Source organism: Struthio camelus, chromosome 1, assembly GCF_040807025.1.
Source record: "Struthio camelus isolate bStrCam1 chromosome 1, bStrCam1.hap1, whole genome shotgun sequence".
NCBI classification, from domain to species: Eukaryota; Metazoa; Chordata; class Aves; order Struthioniformes; family Struthionidae; genus Struthio; species Struthio camelus.
In genome coordinates, this window is record NC_090942.1 from 54643983 (window position 1) to 54664204 (window position 20222).

Genomic DNA, 20222 nt, shown 5'->3' on the forward strand with positions numbered 1-20222 from the left:
CCAAGAATTTGTGTGGAACTACTAGGTATAATGAAGCGTCACTTAGCTCTTTGCAATGCATGCCCGGGACCTTTGCAGGCAGTCAGGATGGTCAGTGCTTATCCATAGGGTCAACATAGGTGTCCCTTCTGCTGGGTGGCATGTCCGGTATGTGCGCCGCTGGTCCTGAGGCACTGAAAGCATTAACTGGACTTTGTTATTTAAAAAGGGACGTACTCCACTTGTTTATAAAGCTCTCTTTTATAAGGCTGTCTGGTTGTGTTTCCCTGTTAGAGAGGCTGAAGCATGATGCAAGTAGGCAGAGTAGGAAGTGAAGCATGCAGCGTACTGGTAGAGTTTGTGGTAAGATCATGCAAGCAGGGATGCAGTCCTTGTGCAGAATGTGTGATAGAAAAATGTCGATTTTTGAAGAGTGCTCTGAGGAGGTACTTTCTCCTTCCTGGATTTAAATGTTAAATGTTTTGTGGGCAGGGTAATCTTATATGAAATGTGTAAAAATGCATTCTCTGTACAAACTAATCATGTTTTCTCACTGTTGCTGTTTGTTAGGTTAAATTGACCTCCTTCACACTCACCTTATCACTTCTGCTCTGACTTGCCTGTCTCCCGTTTTTCTTTTTTTTTGTTTTGTTTTCTTTTTTTCTTCTCTTTGTAGGTATCCCAGCCTCCACAGGAAACAGTTTAGACACCCTTCAAGATGACAATCCTCCACATTGGCTAAAATCTCTTCAGGCCCTCACAGAGATGGACGGCCCCAGCGCAGCGCCGTCACAGACGCACCACAGTAACCCCTTCGGCACACAGATCCCGCTGCACAGAGCCAGTTGGAATCCCTACTCTCCTCCTTCAAACCCCACCAGCTTCCACTCCCCGCCCCCAGGCTTTCAGACAGCCTTCAGACCCCCCAGTAAAACCCCCACAGATCTACTACAGAGCTCAGCGCTGGATCGTCATTAGGAAAGGAGGAAGAAAAAAGAAAAAAGAAAAAAAAACGTTAGAAATGCAGGAAGTGTCCCACCCTGACTCCTCCCCATGCCCACCTACTGTTCCCCCTCATATCTTTCTTTCTGAAGAATCCAGTTCCTGATCAAACCTTCCCCCCCAAATGCAATGCGATCACAGGGTCATGACCGTCTCTTTTGGTTAAGTTTCTGCTGAGCCAGTGTTTGAAATACACTGTTTGAAATATTTCCTAAAACATTCTAAGAAAAAAGAGAGAGAGAAACCAAAATGCAGTCTCAATGCTTGAAGAGAATATTACTGTCTTTTGCACATGAGTATTTCTGCCTAGTGGAAAAGTGTCAGTCTACAGTAGGGGAAAAATGCAATGCAGAATCAAATGCAGAAACAGGAAAAAGGCATTTAATTTAAATGAAGTTACTGAACATGTGGGGCAAGCAGTGGCCTAGCATTTATTTTGCATTCAGTGTGGCACTACACAGGGAAATAGCTTTTTATTTTTTTGGAAAGGAGGACTTTATTGTGTCAGTCAGTAAGAGGTTTGACATGAAGTGTGTTGAAAGACAAAACATACTTAGAGCTGAGTAACTGGCATGTTGCTGAAGAGTGGTTTAAAGAGGGGAAATAAGGTTTTTTTTTTTAAATTTTGGCTTTAGATTTAAAGTAAACTTTACTGTTTTAAAAGTATTCACAGATTTAATACCTAGTGTATACATAATATAATTATAAGCAGCTGAAACACGAGTGATATTTACTTCAGTCTTTCTGTCTCCTCTGTCAGTCTCTCTTTCTTTTTTTTTAAAAACAAAGATTCACCTGATAAGGGCACTCTGGGATAGCACTGCATTGGGGCCACATGATCACCATCAGGAGCGCAACCTCTGACCTCCTCTGCCTGCAGCTTTTACTTAACCCTGTAGTTTCTGGACGTTTGTGCAGTATTGAAAAGACAGGAAAAAAACAGATAAATAAACATGGTTATAACCTGACGCTAAAACTAAAACCAAGGAAATGTACCTCTTTCTTCAGAATTAAAACTAAAATCTTAAATAAAACAGAAAACTTGATGATGACTTTGTGTTTGCTTTTCTTGTTTTTTAGCTTAATTTTGAGGCACAGTATATCCATATGTCCTTGCATTTTTTTTCTCCTGTTCATCCTAAACCGGCGCTACTTTTACGTGGAAATTTATTAGAGATTCAAAATGCTGCATTGGATAGTAATATCTGTATTGAAGGGTGGAAAAAGTTTGATTTTTAAAATAAGGGATTTTATTTTCTTTACTCAGAAAAGTATCTTTAAGCAGATAGCTAAAGGCCATCTGTGTTTAAGTCTTACCAAAAATCTAAAGTGGGAAAAAGACTTCTGTTTATACTCTATCTTGATCAAAGGCCTTGCCCACTGGGCAGGCAACATGGTAGCAAGGTGTCTGAGCATGTGGCAGAGCCTGCAAGTTGCTGCCTACAGCTTCCTGTTTCCTTCAGCATCTTCACTCAAAAAAGGTGCAAAATACTTTCACTGTGGAGCAGGGCATGTTGGGTTCATAACATATAGGAGTCCTCCAGTGAGCTCTTCCACTATAGCCGGAGACCAGTTTTGATATTTAAAGCCCTTAACATTATGATTGAGATGGTGGATTGAAACCTTCACTGCATAGCTCATTAGAGAGATGGCTGAGAGCCTGAAATACTAGAAATGTCTGTGCAGAAGGATTTAGCTAATGTGAGCTGTAATAATGCGTGGCTGGCTGCCATCCTAAGATGCTTGCTGGTGGCAGTGGTAAGGAAGGGACTTTGTAGTGCTGAACTGTGGGCACCTAGGAGCCCTCCAGGAGACTGGCTCCTAGGTGCCCACAGTTCAGCGCTTGGGGACTCAAAGCAGAGTCCTTGTGAATCCCTGATAGGGAAACCAGCCTGCTAACGTCAGGTATCAAGTTTGGTGCCTAAAGTTACTCTGAATATCCTGCTTTACAAAACACTGCTTCTTGGTGGTTGTTAGCTTTTGCTCTTCTTTTACCTGTGTTACTAGTTAGTGCTGTATTTACTGTCTGTTAACTGAACTGACTGTACTGTTCATGGCCAGGCGTTGTTTTTGCAGATTAAGTCTTGTGTCCTGGTTACTTGGAAGAATGTAACCAGGCACTGTTTTGGCACTATTCATGCCAAAAAAAATTCATGAGAAACAGGTGATTTTTATGTTTTTTTTGGTGACCCAGCCAGCTCCTGCGCAGTCCCTTACTATAATCGTGAAAGCACTTAGTGCTGTGGCAGCTTTAATTGAGGGGTGGGAGCACCCTCTTCCACAGTATAGCCTGCTGCTGCCCATGGCCTTGGCGATGAAGGAAGCAACCCAATGGGAAACCACTGTCTGGAGACTGGTGAAGATGTGATGGATTTTTGCCCACTTCTTAGTGACATGCTTTTGAGACTTTAACACTTCTCCTTTAGCAGGTTTCTCTTCCTAACCCTGAGAATCAGCACACCTCCTAAAGTAGCTGTAATCACTCTCTATTTACTGTAGCAATTCATGAAGCTGGAACCTTCCCAGTTTCTTGATTTGTTGTGTATTTGGGATGCGTTGAAGGAAAACTCTCCTTGTGGACTGTTGCCCTTGGAAAGTTGGCTTTGACTGTTCAGGAGAGCTTATTTCCTGTTGCCATACAATAGCTTGCGGCTAGCCTAAAGATTAAGCCTAAACTTTTTAGCATAAAGGAAAGGCTTGCCACTGGAATTATTCTTTTTTTTTTTTTCTTTCTGTCCCCTAAGCCAAGACTTCTAGTTGAGTGACGTTAAGTACCGTAATACTAAAACGTAGCTGTGTTCTGGTTGATGGGGAAATGCCATTCTCAGACAGCAGCAGTGTACAGGGTGGACTCTTGCTGCTTCTAGCCTAGCTTTATCTACTGTCTGAGGCAAATTTTCCTTGCTCCCAGTTGGGAAGCTACCTGGCATTTCTCTCTGTTCAACTGTATAGGTCTTTATCAGTTTCCCATGTGTTCTTTGTTGTTGGGACTGTTCCTACTGCAAGAAAGTCTGTACAGGAACCTTTATTGAAAGGAGAGCACTTCCATGACTGCTTTGTCCATGTGATTTTTGCAGTGTATCTGTTTTGTAGCTACTGTGTAGGCGTGTGCAGCTCTTCCTTGTGTTAGGCCAAGAACATGCTTGACTAAAAGGGTGATGACCCTGGATTAGCAACACATTTGGCAGGTGATGGCTAGGCTATATAAACCTGGAGGAGGAGGATGGATCAGATTCTTCCATAACTAATAAAAAACTGTATTGCAGAGATAAGAAGTTATTAGCCATGAATGTGTTGGTACAAGGAGTTCTGTTTTATTTTCAAAGGAGTTGCAGTGTAAGTGTAATAATTCAGAGTTTCACAGTTCTGGACTGACATTAAAGGTTCATGACTGCTATTACGCTTTTTTAATCTGATGAGAAAATGATGCTTCTCAGGAGTACAGCAGGGAGTATAACGTCACCTTGTAGTTAAGGTGAAGAGCAATTGCATGAGTAAGGTCTTCCTGTTGTAAATTCCATTCCCTACTTGTGAGTCAACTGTAAGCAGGTATTTGCCCCTTCAAAGGCAGCTTCCCAGCAGGGTTGCTCTAACCGTACTTAAAACACCATTGTCAACTTCCATGAGTATTTTTAATCATGGATTCTTGAACTCTTAATGTTTGTTTGTGGGATTCACAAGGACTCTTAATGTTTGTTTTTCCCTCTTCCCCCTCACCACCATCATAATCTTGGCCCTCCAAAAGGTTTTCACCGGAGATGCTCATTTTATCACAGGCCTTCAGGAGACAGGATTTTGGGGGAGTTTCCAGTCATTCCCAAACTACTGATTTGCAATTCTTAGAGCTGGCCATGCTGCTATTGAGATTTCTTTGGCTTGAACACATTTTTCCTTCTGTGGAGGGATTCACTGATTTTTCTCCCTCAGCCTTGCAAGGGAGTTTATGTTCTTTTCAAGGGTATTTCTCTAGAGTAAGTTATCCAAGTGCTTCTCATTTGTCCCTCTCCTCAGGATGCATGGAACTGTGCCTTAAGTTACAAAGGAGCTTGGATTTGGTGTTATTCCCTAGCATATGTGAATCCTCTGAGTGGAAAGTACTGTATTGCCTGGGACACTGAGGAAAAACTGCAGTGCTGGAATGAAAACTGTTACTGCTCATAACTGAGGTGTGTTAAACATTGGGAGGTGGCACAGTGCTCTAAGAGTGAAGGAACTGGAGCTGTCACCAGCCCTTATCGAAGGGGTCATAGGTACAGTTGTTGCTTTAAATCTTCTGGTGCTATGTGTCTATATCCATTGCTAGAAGTGCCTTCCACTTGACTACTACCTTATCAGATATTCAGATTGAATGTGCCTGCAGTAACTGTAAGAACTTACACTACCTTCTTTTGGCCCAAATCCCAGCATCTTTCTTTTCCGCTGCTTTGGAGTGTTATACCGATAGAAAACAGCAGCAAGTCCTTGTCCACCTCTTGGGTCCTCTTCCATATATAGCTTTTGCTATAAACAGAGCCCCGAAAAAGGTGAAGGATCGTTATAGCTTTGGGATGCAGTGTACTGAGACTATACCTTTTCTTGCACTCTGATCTATATGTGAGAGCACTGTATATGAACAAGATCTTCCTTCCCATCTTCCCTCCTTCCTGCATTTGCCTTTACCTAAGACCTATCACTGTTGTGCTTACATGGCAAAGGGGAGGCTCTTGAGATGGAAAAGGCCAAATGAAGTTCTTGCCATACAAGTACAGGGAGCTTAAGCTACCTGTGGGGTTGTAAGAGTCTGAACTTCTGTACAGCAGAGGTTTGCGGTGAGTTGGGTGATCCTGGCAGGAACGGGTTTGTTGCTGGTTTTGCTGATGAAAAGGTACTGATTTAGGATTGTGTTGATGCAGTGGCACTAGGTGGGTAAGTCATTTGAACAAAGAGATGTCGTCATCATGGAGGGAAAAATATATAGAAAAGTCCTTAGTCTAAGCTGTCTGTGGGAGAGGTGATTTGCCTGGCCTCTGGCGTTCAGTAGGAGCCCATTTTTTGGAATAGAAGTGAGGTGCAGTCTTTGTGGGATACAGTCATCAGGTCGTTATTGTTGCTTTCTGCTCTGAGCTCTTGCTAAATTACTATTTCCTCTCTCTTTCTTTCCTCCAGTCCTCAGACTTATAATTTCAGCAAACCTCTCCCCATTCCAGAGATGCCTGGAAAGAAGGTGAGACTTGCTCAGCTCTATTCTCTTCCTCCTGGCACAGAGGCGTTTCAAATAGCACTCCAGAAAGCTTGTACTGGCAGAAGGTGTTGACTTTTTTCAAGGTCACAATGAGTATCTTTTTTTTTCCAATTCTTCTACAGAACTGGAGATTTCATGGCTTTGAACATTAGAAGTCCCAACATTCACCTTGCCCGTATCTTCCGAGAAGTCTCTTTGATCAGTGCTGGTGGTCATAGAAGTGAGATATGCTGAATTTGACTTAAAAAATGTAAGGTTGTGACTAACACTAGTTCAGCTGTTCCTAAATAAATGTGCAGGCTGAGGTTTCCCAATGTGGAGTTTTAAGCTTAAAATCCAATTTTAAGAAAGCTGAACATGCATTATCTGTTCGGACATGCTGAACAAACAACAGCTGCCTCTGAGGTGTTCTGGGGACAGAGCATGAGCAGACCTCGCATGGCCTCCATCCCTCTTTAGACTGTTCCTTTCAGTTCTGGGGCCCACCTTTCTCTTGGATATTAGTGCATAAAATGTTGCAACCATACCCCTTTGCGTTTCAGTTTCTTTCTAGAGAGGCCAGGATCTCAGGCACCTGGAAATCCTGTTCCCTAGTATGGAGAAAGCCAGGATCAAAAATAGTGAGAAGGGCAGGGCCCTTCTCTCTCTGAGTGAAGAAGGGTCAGATGCCAGTCCCAAAGGGAAGTGCAGAAAGCCAAAGTGTGGCCAGAATGTGTGTCGTCATAAACTTGTAATTTTCTTTTTCTTCTAGTTTACAAATTACCTCAGTTTCTACATAGTTATCTTTTTTTCTCATCCCTTTTTTAGTGAACAAATCCGGATGATGATTTCTTGCTGCTTTACTGGTGGTGCCTTGTCTGGGTGAAGCTGGTTATGGCTCTTCACAGCCTTAACTGAACAGATATTTGCTATAGCAGTCCCAGGTGAGAAGAAACTGAGATAAAGGCTAGGTAATTAATAAGGAAACTTGTGGTAGGGCTGGACTTGCTGCCCTTAACCCATCTTTCTTCTGTTGTTTTTAGTCTCCTGTAAGTTTGAGATGAACTTCTAGGAAGCCCTGTATATGTTCCTCCCTATGGAGGAGCTGTTTGTGCAGCTACGAACAACTGTCAAGGTTTTGGGGTCAAATCTTTTTTCTGGTAGCAAACCTGACTTTCATGAGAAAAAATGAAAAATCAGGAAAACACTACCCCAGTGAAACTCTTCAATTTTGTCAGGAAAATCTTTTTTTAAAATGTCAGTTGATTTAAAATGCTTGCTCTGATTTGACACTTTCTCAGTATGAAAATTTACTGTGTCAGTTGTTATTGAAAATGCTAACTTTTTGTTATGACACTTCAAAATCAACGTCTTTCTAGACATGTTTGGCACCAGATTTTATATTTAAAGTGCATCATTTCAGTTTGCAGTGAAAATAGGTGTCAATCTCTGATCTTAGGTAGCCAAAAAAAAAAAAAAATCACTTATTTTTAAAGCACTACTTGGATCCAGAGAACAGCAAACTCCAAATTTGTCCCAAATGCATTTTTGCACAAAAAATCCTATGAGAGAAGGGAAATCGTAGTGATTTTTAAATTTTGTTCTTTAAAGCATGATAGAGGAGAGGAAAAAAGAAGGAACAGATGCGGAAAATTTCATTCCCTTCTTCTTTATTCCTCCTCCCCACCCTGTTCTTTTTTTCCTTTTCTGGTTTGGTCTCTTAAAAAGAGTTTCTTTGTATGTGAACAAGGAATTTGGCAGTACTGTTACCAGGGCGGAACCTGTGCTGAATCCCCAGACATAAAATATACATTAATGAAACATAAGTGAAAGCATATTCCGTGGATACGGTACCCGTGGGCATTCTAGAGTACTAGCAATGGGTCAAAATGCCCATAGCATTATATCTGAATGTCACTACTGGTGTCTCTGAATAGAGAGCATGTACTCTGTGTGGTCTCACAAGCCTCAGGCAGGTGATTGAAGAACAGGTTGCCTTGAGGCAGGACTTGCTCAGCTTGCCCTTGCTGCAGCTGTGTTACTAATGCAAGAGGAGCAGTGGAGATCTTCCTTTACAGGGCAGAAATTGCTCTGCTGGGTAATCCTCCTGGGCCAGTTGGCTGTGCTGGTAGGCGTGCTCGCTCAGCGATGTGCCCCTGGGAAGGGAGTACCAGCCTGAGCGCAGTGCCATGCTGGTTTCCATCCTCCAGCCCTAGTCTGTGGCCTGGAGGCAGTTCCCCTTTTCCTGTGCCGTCTTCTGGGTACGGCTGGCTCGGGTGGGTCAGTGCCAAGGCACTGAACTGGGAGCACTGGGCAAATCAAACACGCACTGGGCTCTCCTAGTGGGCCTAGGCAGGCTGTCGCATCCTGCCTGGCTGCGCGCTGGAGTTGGCCAGAAGAGGAGAGGGAGGAGAAGGTAAGGTTAGGACGTGAGCCTGAGGGAAAGGTGGAGCAGGTGGTGTTTTTCTGTCTGCTCTGCAGCTTCAGTTGCTCTATGAAAGCAAAGGATTTTTTTCTTCTTGCAGTGCAGTTGCTGATAAATGGTCATTGTGGGTGTTCTCTTCTCTTGAAAATGATCTGTAGAAGTTTTGTTAACGTCTGTTCCCTACCCAGCAAAAGTCAGCCCGCAAACCAGATTTTCTGTTGCTTGGTAATATGAAATGAAGCCTTACAAGGTGGAATGGGGAGAGATTCCTTTATTGTTATTAGGAATAGCAAGAATGGTGGCCCCAGTCCTCTTTCCAAAGAGAAGCATCAAGGTTTCTGAGGATGTCTGCGTGTAGGTCTTGCCCTTATCAGGAAAATGTGATAACTTGAGTCTTTTAATTAAAAGTTTCTTACCTAAAAATGTAATGCAAATTTGGATAGAAGTAAAGTCAGCAGCCAAAAACTCCTTGTACCAGTGTAGACTGGTACATATCATAGTTTGCATCCTTGCGCACGATGGTGATGCTGCTGGTTCACGTTGTGGGTGCTCCTTCTTATTGCAGCTCTTTAGGCTGCCAGCACCTGTTTTGACTATTGTGGTAGCAGCTCCTGAAATACAAACATCATCTCTGTGCACACAGGTAATGCTGTATTACTCAACAGTGCCAGATTTGCTCTGAACGCACAGATCTGCTCTCCAGTGCGAGGAGGGGAGGGGCTGAGGTGTCCCGAAGCTGCTCGACATGCTCTGCATGCAGTGCATGGAAATGCGCCTATACATGTCCATCCAGGAAATCATGGACAGGAATATGGGTGTCATTGCTTTCTGAATACAAATGAGGACACGCATGCTAGCTCTTCGGGCATTGCTGTAGGTCCTGATACACATGATGTGAATTTCTAATGGGGGAGAGAAGGGAGGAGAGACCCAAAGTTCTTTTTCAAGCATGCTAGGTCCTTTGTATTCAAGATAAATTCATGTTTTCCTCTTGACTGGCTATCTTTACACACTTGTCAGGCATTTTGCAAGTTCAAGATTGACTGTGTAGAAATGTGAGGATATGGTGAGTTCTAAACAACAACAAGAAGTCCTTTAAATCTCAGCCTACACTCAAGTGCAATGAATTGTAAATGCTTCCAGTTATCTAATGACATAGATTCCGTGTTCCTAGTAACTGGCTGTGCTCACTTTCAGCCTTTGAAAGAGCCCTAAACAGAAAATCAGACTCTTTCTAAAAATAAGTAAAACCTGAAAGTCTACATGTCCTTACACTATATTTTAACCAAGAGCTGTTCTGACTTAGTTTTATACTTTTTCACTAAAATGATTGATTAAGAACCTCGTAACCTAGGAACTTATGTTTGAATTGTGCACTTCTGGAAATGGGGCGGGGGGAAGGACTATATCAAAAAGCCTTTCAACATGAAGTGCCCAATCATCTCTGTTTGAAAAACCAGGTGCAGTAATTGGCTTGTGAAATTCCTCCCTGAGCTCTGTAGGGTTTCAAGAAATTGGTGGGGTTTTTTTTGTTTTTGTTTAAGAGGGATTTGATTAAAAAAAAAAAAAAAAAAAGCTGATCAACAGTTAAATCTTCAAACTGGCCTCTCGAATTTGTTTTAGGAGCTTATGTTCCTCATAGCCTCTGTAATAGACAGGGGGCAAGTCCCTGGGGAGGTTGGCATGGCCGGGCATTGCGGACAGGAGTATGTTGCTTGGCTTGTGGAGCAGCTGACTGTACGTGGGGGCAGAGGGCGGTGTGCCTGGCCGCAGCATCGCCTGCAGGAAGACCAGCGTCTCGGCGTGTGAGCTTTCCATGGACGGCTTGGGCAAGTTTTCTGGGCTCCTGTTAAAGGCAAGAGGGAGAGAGGAGAGTGAGAAAAGGACGAAGGGCTGGTAGGAGCCCCCAGGTTCGATGAGGCCGAGCGAAGGGCAGCACTGGGCTGGTAGCAGGTTGGCAGCTCTTCTGGAAAAGGAGCTGGTGCAAGTGTTTCGTTGCTCATTACAGCATTAGGGGGTAGGTGGGGAGCTGGAGGGGGAGAAGTTTGCAAATTTGCAGTTTTCTAGGCCTTGTGTAGAAGGGTGGAAAATAAGCTGTGACGTGCAGAGCAGGCTCCTCTGCTGGGTAATTTAGTAACACGCTTTGTTAAAACGCCTGGTGCCCGAGCAGCGGAGGCCCGGCATCCAGACAAGGACTGTGGCGGCTCAGTAAAGCAGTGCTTTAGCAGGGACTGCGCTCAGGAAAGGAGAAACTATTGCCGTGGGAGATCCATATCAACACCCAGTCTATCCTGCTGGGGCTGCGCACAAGAGGGTGGCAGAGGGGGTCAAAGGCTCGAGCGGCTTAGGTTGGTAAATCTCACTGCTCCTGACTCAGGTAGTCTGGAAATGGCTCTCTGCCTAGGTGAGAAGTCGCACAGGGACGGTCAGGCTGCTGCCTGTGCTGGCTGCAGACTCTGTGCTGAGCGGTACCTCTGGAAAGCCGGGTTATTGCAGCCTGCAAACGCCCCCGGGAACACGGAGCTGGAGAGGGCCGAGAGGTGGTAGTCACGCCGGTGGTAGTGCGTTAATCTCCCAAAAGCGATCTTCCCCCTCTGTGGGGCTGCGGGATCACGTTTCCTTCCTCCTCTGAATTTTCTGCCAAGTTGCTGCCTGGAAGGGAGGGAAGGAGAGAGGGAGGGGGGAAGAAAGACACATGCACAAACAGATGCTTTTTTTTGCGGGCTGGCTGCTCTCACTCATTCCCTGGAGAGATTTGGCGTGTTTCATAAAGCAAGATTTTTCACCCTGTCTGCAGGACAGCAGCCTGCTTTTGGGGGTCTGAACAGGCTGGTTTTGACCCCCTCCCTCCACTCCCAGAGGAGAGCATGGAAACCCCCGCACTTTGCACAGCTTGTCCAGGGAAAACCATCCAGTTGTGCTTCTGCGGCATGCCAGGCACCGGTTGTCCGAGCCCTGTGGGAAGGGGATGAAGAGCTGTGATGGACTGGTGACCACCAGCCGGCCTGGGGAAGAGCAGGCTGGAGGGGAGAGGTAGGGGTGAAGCCTCCTGAGAAGCCGAGGTGCTAGCGCTCGCAAACCCTCCACACGTCCTTCAACGTGCTGCGCGCTCTCCTCTGCCAGCAGCGTTTTTGCCTTCCTGGTTTTGGCTGAGAGCTGCCCTGCCCGCCAGCCCTCCCCACGGAGCTCGCTGACCTCTTGAGCAATTCCTGTGGTTTGGGCAGAAATCGCACCAGGTTTGGGAAAACCTGGCGGCTCCTTAGTGAAGCCGCGGGGCAGCGCTCTGCTTCGGGCAGTCGTCACCGGCGTTGCTCCGGGCTCCTGGCGTTGGCTGCTGTTGCATGGGACGGGGAGGAAAGAGAGGCCCGGTGGGGGAATTACTGCTTTTCCTCCCGAAATGGGGCTCGCTCGTTTTTGCTGCCCGCGGAGCTTGTTCCCACACTCCCCCTCCACAGCAGTTCACGCGGCGAGGCCGGGCTTTCCTGCTGCAGAGGGCTGCCAGCATTTCCCTGCCCGTCTCTCCCCCTCCCCTGCCTCTGCTAAGGATGATTCAGTGAGAGGTTTGCAACCATACTTCAGAAGTGCGATTGCTTGGGAAACTAAATGGAATCTGGTGTTTTGCAAGAAAAATCCTCCCCGGAGAAGGATGCGCCTCCTTCCCCCTGCTGGGCTGTGCGCTTGCAGTCGCGGTAGCTGAGCCGCCAGCTGAGTCACCGCTAAACTCGGCCTCGCTCTCTCTGGAAGAGATGGATGTTCCCGCCGGTTGCTCTCCACGTGTTGTCTGCCGAGTTACGTTGCCTGCTTCCTCTGTATACGGCAGAGCTTTTTTTTTTTTTTTTTACATCAGCAAGCTAACAGCTTCTCATGTACCGTGGGTTTCCTTGCAGGCTCTGCGATTGCTGGCAGCCTCCGGGGAACCCCTGCTAAAGCCCTGTCATCTTCTCTGGGGCCGAATATAGCTTTGCTTTTGGGCAAAGGTTTAATTTTTTACAGCTTCTCTATCACCCTAAAGCGTAGTGTCTAGGGCCAAAATGCTACAGATGTGTAAACTGGAGCATCTGCATGGGGCAGAGAAGTGGGTTGCAAGAAACCCTGTAGAAATGCAGCCACGTTTGTGGCTCTGATGCGGCTTGAGCGCGTCGTTCAGCAGGTGGCAGCACCAGCTCTTCTTTAGCCCAGAGAGGCACTGTCTTCTCCTTATCCCCCCATCCTCCCCAAAAAAGTGTCCTGGAAACTGAGGTTGTCCGGGCAAGGGGGACCCAATTTAAGAGGTAGATAGTGTAGGTGATGAGAGGGACTGATGCAAGCGGTGCACTCAAAAAGGGGACCAGGACTCCTTGCAGAGACTAGGGAAGGGCTGGAAGTGAGAGAGCTGGACCACAGAGAGGGGCAGGTTGCTGCCTTGGGCTAGAGAAAGCTGCTCTGTCCGTGCCCGGGGCAGCCTGGAGTCAGGCAACCTGGACGGTCAGCTCAGCTGCTGCAGCCCTTGGTATCGTCAAATCCCACCTGCTCTGCTGTGCAAAACTGCACCCTCGTTCCCTGTCGCTGTGCCCTGTGTATCTGCACCTAGCAGCTGGTGGATTCAAGTCACCATAGAAGCTACGTGACTCTTGGTGGTTGCCACTGCCTCAGTCATAGTATCTCTTCCCCAAAACTTGCAGTTTGCGTGACACTGCTATATGCCTTCCTGTCCTAAAGTTGCTGCTCTAAGTAGAGCCCCTGCCCGCTCAGCTGGCGTCGGCATCAGTATTGGTAGATGCTCACGGCCTGTGCTTTGCTATGGGGACGCAGCAGCAGCAGACCGCGGGACTGGCCTGCTGGAGCAGCTGCACAGGCCCGTGCAGCTGCTGTGCAGTGTGGCAGAGGGCTGAAATTCAGGGAAGGTGTTGAATTTTTTTTTTTTCCTGCCCCTGCACATAGACTGATAAATCCTGTTGGATTGCCACACTATCCAGAAGCATGTGGATGTCTATTTTTAAAATTACAAGTTTTTGGCTAAGGAAGCCTCTCGGTTCAGATACAGAGCGTGTGTGCTTTTCCCTGTGCTGCTGGCAGTTGGTGCCTCTGCCTGGAAAAGGGAGCTGTAGCCCTCAAGCCTCTCAGCCTGGCTTTCAGCGGGCATCGCTAGTATGACTTCTCTTGCCTTCTGGTGGAGGGGAACATGATTCACTGGGATCTGGGGCTGGCCCTGCTAGGGCAAAAAACAAGCATGGTGAAGACAGGTCCCAGATGCACCTCTCCCTGCTTTTGAGACCCTCCTCGCCCCGGTCTCCCCGTTTCGCTGATGGAGTAACAGGGTCCTTATCCAGCAGGTACTCACCCCTGGCCGGTCTCGTGCCGCAGGGCGCAGCTCCTCAGCGTCCTGTCCCGCCAGCAGCACACGGCGAAGGAGACGGACATGGCCAGGATGATGGCTCCGCTGACGAGCGAGGCCACCACGGCCACACGGAAGCCCTTGTCGCGGCGCTGGGGGATGGCTGCGGAGACAGGGACAGAGTGGGGTGCCGTGAGCAGCAGCTGGGGTGGCTGAAGCTCACGTGGCCTCACCTTCAACACCACTTAACCTTCAGTAATGGTGGTGCTGAAGCCTCCTCTAGTCCAGGTTTTGCCACCCAGTGAGATCCCAGTGCCTGACCTCAGCCAGCCTTACTGCAATTTAAGCTCATTGCTTCTTGTCTTACTCTCCAGAAAGCAGAGAAAAACTCCTTCTCTTCCTCTTTTGCAGTTAAGGCTTACATCTGGAGGGCTTGCTTGTCTTTCTCCCCTGCACAAGCCCACCTCGTGCTCTCTGCCTCACAGCCCTCCTCGCGCTGCACCTCGTGCGCGACCCCCCGTGCTGGTGCAGCAGGGCAGGAGGAGACCCTGCTCTTCGCACGTCCTAAGAGGATATATTCATCTTTCTCACAGCACCTTGGCGCGTAGGACTCATGGTCGAGTTTATGACCCACGCACGAGATCCCCCAGGATTTCCTCAGCAGGAGCTAGTGATTCCCCAGGCTGGATTTGTGCTCTTGCTTGTTCCTGTGTGCTCACAGTGCCCAGGGCAGGTCCTTAGTATACCAGATGCTGTCTTTCAGACATGCTCCTCCAATGGGCCCAAGGAATCTGCAGCTTTAGGCCAACGTGCCTGCGTGCAACGTGCCTCGTTCTTCCCATAGTTTAGTAGGTGCACCCTCCAGTCTGTCACCCAGACCATCACTGAAACAGCACCAGACTGCACTTCAGAGGCTCGAAGTGATCTGGTAACCACCCTCTCAGTTTGCTTTCCCAGCTAGTTTTTCCCACTTCGCAGTAGTTCCTCTAGCCGGTGCCTTCATCGTTTGCTCAAAAGCAAGCTCTGCAGGACACGGCAAGCACAACCGAGGGGGGCAGGTTTTCCCCCCGTTGGCAAAGGCTGACTCCCTGCCGAAATCAAAAAGGAATTAGGCTAGGTTTGATGAGAGGCATTCTTGATGAAAGAATGCTGTCTGCTTACTTCTGTTATCTACCAGGCAGTAAAAAAAGTACTTTTATGATAAATTGTTCTGTATTTTCGAGAAGCTGAAGTTAACTTGACAGATAATTTTCCAGCCCCTAAGCAATAAAGAACTTTGCTTATAAAAGGAGATATTCTTATCTCAGGTGGTCTCCAGGTAATCATTCCCCTACATATTAAAGATGTAGACTGGCCTCTGATAACCTAACAGTATGTTTGAGGTATAATTTTTATTAATAACTATGTTACCTAAATAGGTATGCCTGGAAAGTCAATTGTAAGAAAACGTACAAAAGGATTGCTTTGTGAACTAATTATTGTAGCTTAACAAAATGGTGAGCTTAAGTGACACTGCATCAGTTTAGTTAAAAAAAAAAAAAAAAAAGTTTCCGATAGAATTGTTTTCAAAATTAATACTTTCTTCAGATAATTAGAATTAAAGCAAATCACATGTGACAGAAAACACAACACTCAATGTATCTTACATAAACCACAAAGATAATGTGAATTAAGTTTCAATTCAAAGAAAGAAATGATGGTAACTATTGGTTTTTACATGGAACATATATTTCTGCTGAAGCCTTCTTTGGGGAAAAAGGAAAAAAGTTAAACTGGCTTAAGGAAGCAAGAACATTTGGAAGAAATAGGGCTTGTGAAGATGGAAAAAAATTGGTTGGAAACCTCTGTGGATGCAGCAGCCACTTTTTTCAGAGTTTTCTCCGACAGGTGTATGATCCATCTGAGTACGTGATCTCTATCATCTAGTTTAAAATAGACACCTGAAAAGATCAGATAAATTGCACTCTGATGCAACTATAAAGGAAATCTAAATATTGTCTCTGCTGTAGATATCTAAAGACATGACTCTCATCCCAAGGTCAAAATAATATGAAAGAATTTGCTAACATCTGCAAAAACATTATGTTTAGATTTTCAAAGTAATAAAATGCGTGTTAAACACAAACTTAAGAAACTTGTGACCCTTACAAAAGGACCAAACTAAAACTTCAACAAGTATAGAGGTTTGTTTTGTGTTTCAAAGGGAAGTTTGAAGTGACTGGGGATCTTTATCCTTAAAACTGTTTTAAAATCTGTTTATTTGGGGGAATGTAAGGTGTGATTTGCGATTTGGTCTTTTTTTTTTTTTTTTTTGATCACTAAAGATGTTTCTGTATTATACAGTGTACAAAAGGCAGCATATGTTTAGAGCTGAGAAGATAAGGTTTGCTAATTAGCTTTATGAATGTTTTATTGCGAAACAGGAGTACCAGGAGTACCTGTAACTTACTGCAACAAAGTTCATTGTGTTTTGCTGCAATTGCTTTTATGAACAGAAGACAGCCATTGACTGTGTATCACCGGATTTTACAACTCTGAACTGATGGTAAACTGCTTTATTTGTGTTCACGTTTTTAAAGAGTAAGCTATCTGTCGTGTTTCTTGGCCAGAGCTGCAGCATCCTAGCTCAGGATGTAGGGAGAGGATCTATGACTGAAACAGTTGCCCTTCGATTTTTATGAGACGTTACCATTCTTGAACAGGTTTGTTTAGCTTGAGCAAATGAAAGAGAAGCAGCAAGAGCAAATGTGCCTGACTCTCCTTGTAAAACTTTTTTTAGCCAACAATTGCACCACAAGTTTGCTGGTAAACTGTTTTTGGATGAGGCCATGTGTCTTTAATTGTTAGCATCCAGCACAAGCAATGTATTTAAAGTGTAGCTATATAGTATTTACAACTCCAGTATTGTTGGCTACCACTGCAGAAATAAATAATTTTCCTGAAGGCAATTTTCCTGAAATTATTTTATGTATGCACACAATGCGTGATAGAGAGCTTTTAAAGCAAGAGATAGACTTTGTTCTTTAGATCTTAAGCCACTAGTTCTTCATGAGATTGTAACTTAAAAAAGAAAAGGGCCATTTGAAACTGTCACGTGCTTTTATAAACAACAAGTGTTGGATTATTGCAAAGTTCAACTTCCTTCCTTCTTTCCTCCCGCTGGAAGGTTTTGGCTGTGATTTAGACTCCCTTTGCTGGGCACTGGGAGTCGGGCATGAGCCTTCGCCTGGTTTTGGGCTTAACTTGGTGTCTTCTGCAGGAATTATTGCAAGCACGATAATGGCTGATTTGGGGGTGAACTGACTCGTGGTGAATATACTCCTTTGATAAAATCCCCCTCAAGTGAATTTTTTTTTTTTAAGCTTAGGTTTAATAGCTTTTCTGTAACAGACCGAAAGTAGTGTAGGAAAATACACAGCCATCCTTTACACTGAAATGCCTCCCTCCCTCTCTTCTGCGGTGCCGAAGCCCGGAGGCTGATGTATCTGTGACCTCTTCACTAAAGGCTGGGACTGGTAGGCCTGACTTTGCAGGAAACTGCTCTGGGGCAAGAAGATAGAAAATGCTGAGATGCTCCTTTGCCTTAGGACCCTGTGGAAACTGTCCTATGACAGTCCTGGAAAGGCGTCAGCTAGACAGGAATACCTGGTTTCCACGAGAGGGTTTCCTGCATCTCCCCTGAGCTGCTTTTGCACCCGCAAGGTCCAAAAGTCCCATAAGGCCTCAGCTTGCTGTGCCCAGCTGGAGGCTCGTAGGACAGCTCTGACTGCTGCTTGCCAGGTTACATTGTTCGTTAAATGCTGATGAACGGATCCCATTGGATGCTCACACAGGCTCTGCATTGCGTGAGCTACAGACCAGACCAAGCCGGACCTCGATTGCCCCAATGGGCAGTAGAGCTAGGACACATCCCCGAGGGGATCCCACGCGGAGCAGAGAGCTGGTGCCACGTGGTCTCCTCGGGGTCCTGCACCGTTAGATGCCTGTCTGAGCCCTCACAGTGTCTAATGCTCTTGTGGCTCTGCAAACATCCCCCTCACCTGCTGGGAAGGAGGTTTCTCTGGCCCCGTCCACCTATGGCTATTTCTAAATAGCCAGTGAGTGAAAACTGTGCTTGCTTTTTGTGGGGACTGATGGTTGGCAGAGGGATGGAGATCAGAGAAAACTAGCTGAAACTGTATAAATGAGCACATATTAAGCCAGCCAGCACCATCGCAAAGAGAGAGAGGGGTTGGCTTGCCTGTTCCTTACCCTCGCAGTGGGGCGGGCGATGGCTCCAGGATGAAATGCCGTCCTGGTGGAGGCACACCAGCCTCTCGCTGCCCACCAGCTGGTACCCCTCTTTGCACCAGTATGCGACGACAGAGCCCAAAGAGCTGCCAGAGCCTCTGTCCACATAATAGTATCCGTAGCGTGGCGGGATGAGAGCCGTGCACTCCACTGCGGGAGAAGGGAAGGTGTTAAGTGCAGGTGATTACCAAAGCTGCTCTCATGGTGCGTTTGAAACGGCCACCTGTCCCCTGCGTCACTTCTGCAGGTCCTTCAAGTCTCTGCAAAACATCTGCATAATCCTAAATGAGACACGTGGGGAAATCTAATGGTTTTATTTGGAAAAAAAAAAAAAAGAAAGCAGTATTCTAGTTGCAAATTCTGTAATACCAGCCACTTCTGAACAACAGAATTAGGACCGAAAGGTACAGGATAGGGGAGAAGGGTTGGAGAGCGACCCTTAAGAAGAGAAGGAAGAGGATGGGCATTTTTTAATCCCCCAAACAGCTAAGGGAGTTAGACTCTGGGGAGAATGTTATTGAGTGGAACTCAAAACAATAAAAATATTTCTTTATACTACTCAGTATAGTACTAGACAGGTACTTTCCCCCCTGGCCTTTCATTTTTTTTTTTTTCCTACTTTATTGCCTACAGCTATTCAGGGTTACGCAGTTATTCTGCTTAGATCATCCTTTCTGCATTCCACCCTTTGCATCTTCAGTGCTGCCCTTTTCCCCCCTTGCTAGTGACTAGAGACACCTGTGAGCAGAGCAAGCGCCCACATGGATGACAGTCTGAATCTACGCTTGCAAAAAAACCCCGCATATCCCAACACAAGGCCAAGAAGATGTGAATTTCTAGACTCTAGTGCGAGGAGAGCCGCAGGCTGTCCTGCCAGCGGCCTAAGCGCTGGAGTACGGCGCTGGGCAGGTGCTCGGCCCCGGCAGCTACCAACCTGGCGTCCCACCTGCTGAGTAACTGCACGCCCCCTGTTCCAGAAAGCAGATTCATTTAAAAAAAATAAATATATATATATGTGTGTGTGTGTGTGTGTGTAACTCACACCCTTAGCACTTTGAGATCGTTTGTGCCTTCTAAAACTCCACATCCATCCGCATTTCTGCCCCGGGATCTTCTCCCGCAGCAGCACTAGGCAGCCCTGGGGGGAGGCTGTGCTTGGGCCAGAGCGGTGGACCCTTGCGATACGCCTACAGCAGTAACACGGAGGAGACGCTTTCCCTCTCTAAGACAATGAAGCGTTAAATTTCCTCGCTGTACTTAGTGTGGGTCGCCTCCGAGGCGACGGATCCTCTCCCAGAACAAAACGCTGGGGCCGTTCGGACCGCGTAAAGCCCTGATGCCGCTGCACCTTCCTACAGCGCGGAGGCACCTCTCGCCCGGCCGCGGGCCCCGGCAGGCTGGCAGTGGCTCGCTCGAGTACCTGAAATGTTGCTGTGCCCGTAGGTCCCGTTGGCGAGGTCTCCGAGCGGTCCCTTCCCGAGGCGCCGGGCGCCGGGCGGCGCGCTGGCCGGCCCGGCAGCGTGGCTCCAGGCAACGCTCAGGCAGCTCCAAGGCAGCAGGCAAAGGGCGATGCATTTTCCAAACCGTCGTCCCGTCATGGTTTGGGGAGACGCAGCATCCTCGAGCGCCTGCGGCTTCCCTTCGCCTCTGAGCAGGAATCAGCTGGGCTCTTAGGACGCTAAGCCTCGAGCTGTAAGCTAGCGGCCGCTCGTGCCCCAGGCTTGCCTCCCCTCCGCTTAGGCACAAAACGCCGGCACCCCGCTCCTAGCACGGCCGGCCCCTCTCTAGCTGTGCGTCGCTGGCCCCCGTCCTCCCTTTCCACCCGGCCCTGGCTCCACCGGTCTCACCCAGCGCCCCGCTCCCCCTCCCCGCTCCCTCCACGCTGCCGGCGTGGAAAAAAAAAAAAAAAATCCAGCGTCGGGAAAAAATAGCAGGCATTTGGGAATCCATCTTTTACAGCTCCCTCCTGCAGGGCCTGGCTGTCACCATCTCGCCAGTCATTGCAGCGTCCC

The 20222-nt window shown here is 46.9% G+C and overlaps 2 protein-coding genes across 16 annotated transcripts in view; one reads left to right on the top strand and one right to left on the bottom strand.

Moving 5' to 3' along the window:
- CNOT4 (CCR4-NOT transcription complex subunit 4) overlaps positions 1 to 2032 on the top strand; it is an 83705-nt gene extending 81673 nt beyond the window's left edge. For 11 of the 15 annotated variants that reach the window (XM_068939047.1, XM_068939027.1, XM_068939069.1 and 8 more), the window contains one exon: positions 656 to 2032. In XM_068939047.1, the coding sequence (XP_068795148.1) occupies positions 656 to 957 (302 nt within the window). In that variant the 3' untranslated portion in view covers positions 958 to 2032. The remainder of the gene's footprint in view (positions 1 to 655) is intronic. The other 4 variants (XM_009677578.2, XM_068938985.1, XM_068938994.1 and 1 more) reach the window with 1 other exon arrangement.
- A 6831-nt stretch (positions 2033 to 8863) lies between these two features.
- LOC138065780 (uncharacterized) lies at positions 8864 to 19808 on the bottom strand. The gene is made up of 5 exons (XM_068931189.1): positions 19631 to 19808; positions 18172 to 18360; positions 13948 to 14083; positions 11079 to 11258; positions 8864 to 10452 (listed from the first exon to the last, which is right to left on the bottom strand). The coding sequence occupies exons 1-5, from the start codon at positions 19806 to 19808 to the stop codon at positions 10194 to 10196; spliced, it is 942 nt and encodes a 313-aa protein (XP_068787290.1). The 3' UTR covers positions 8864 to 10193.
- Between the last annotated feature and the right edge of the window lie 414 nt (positions 19809 to 20222).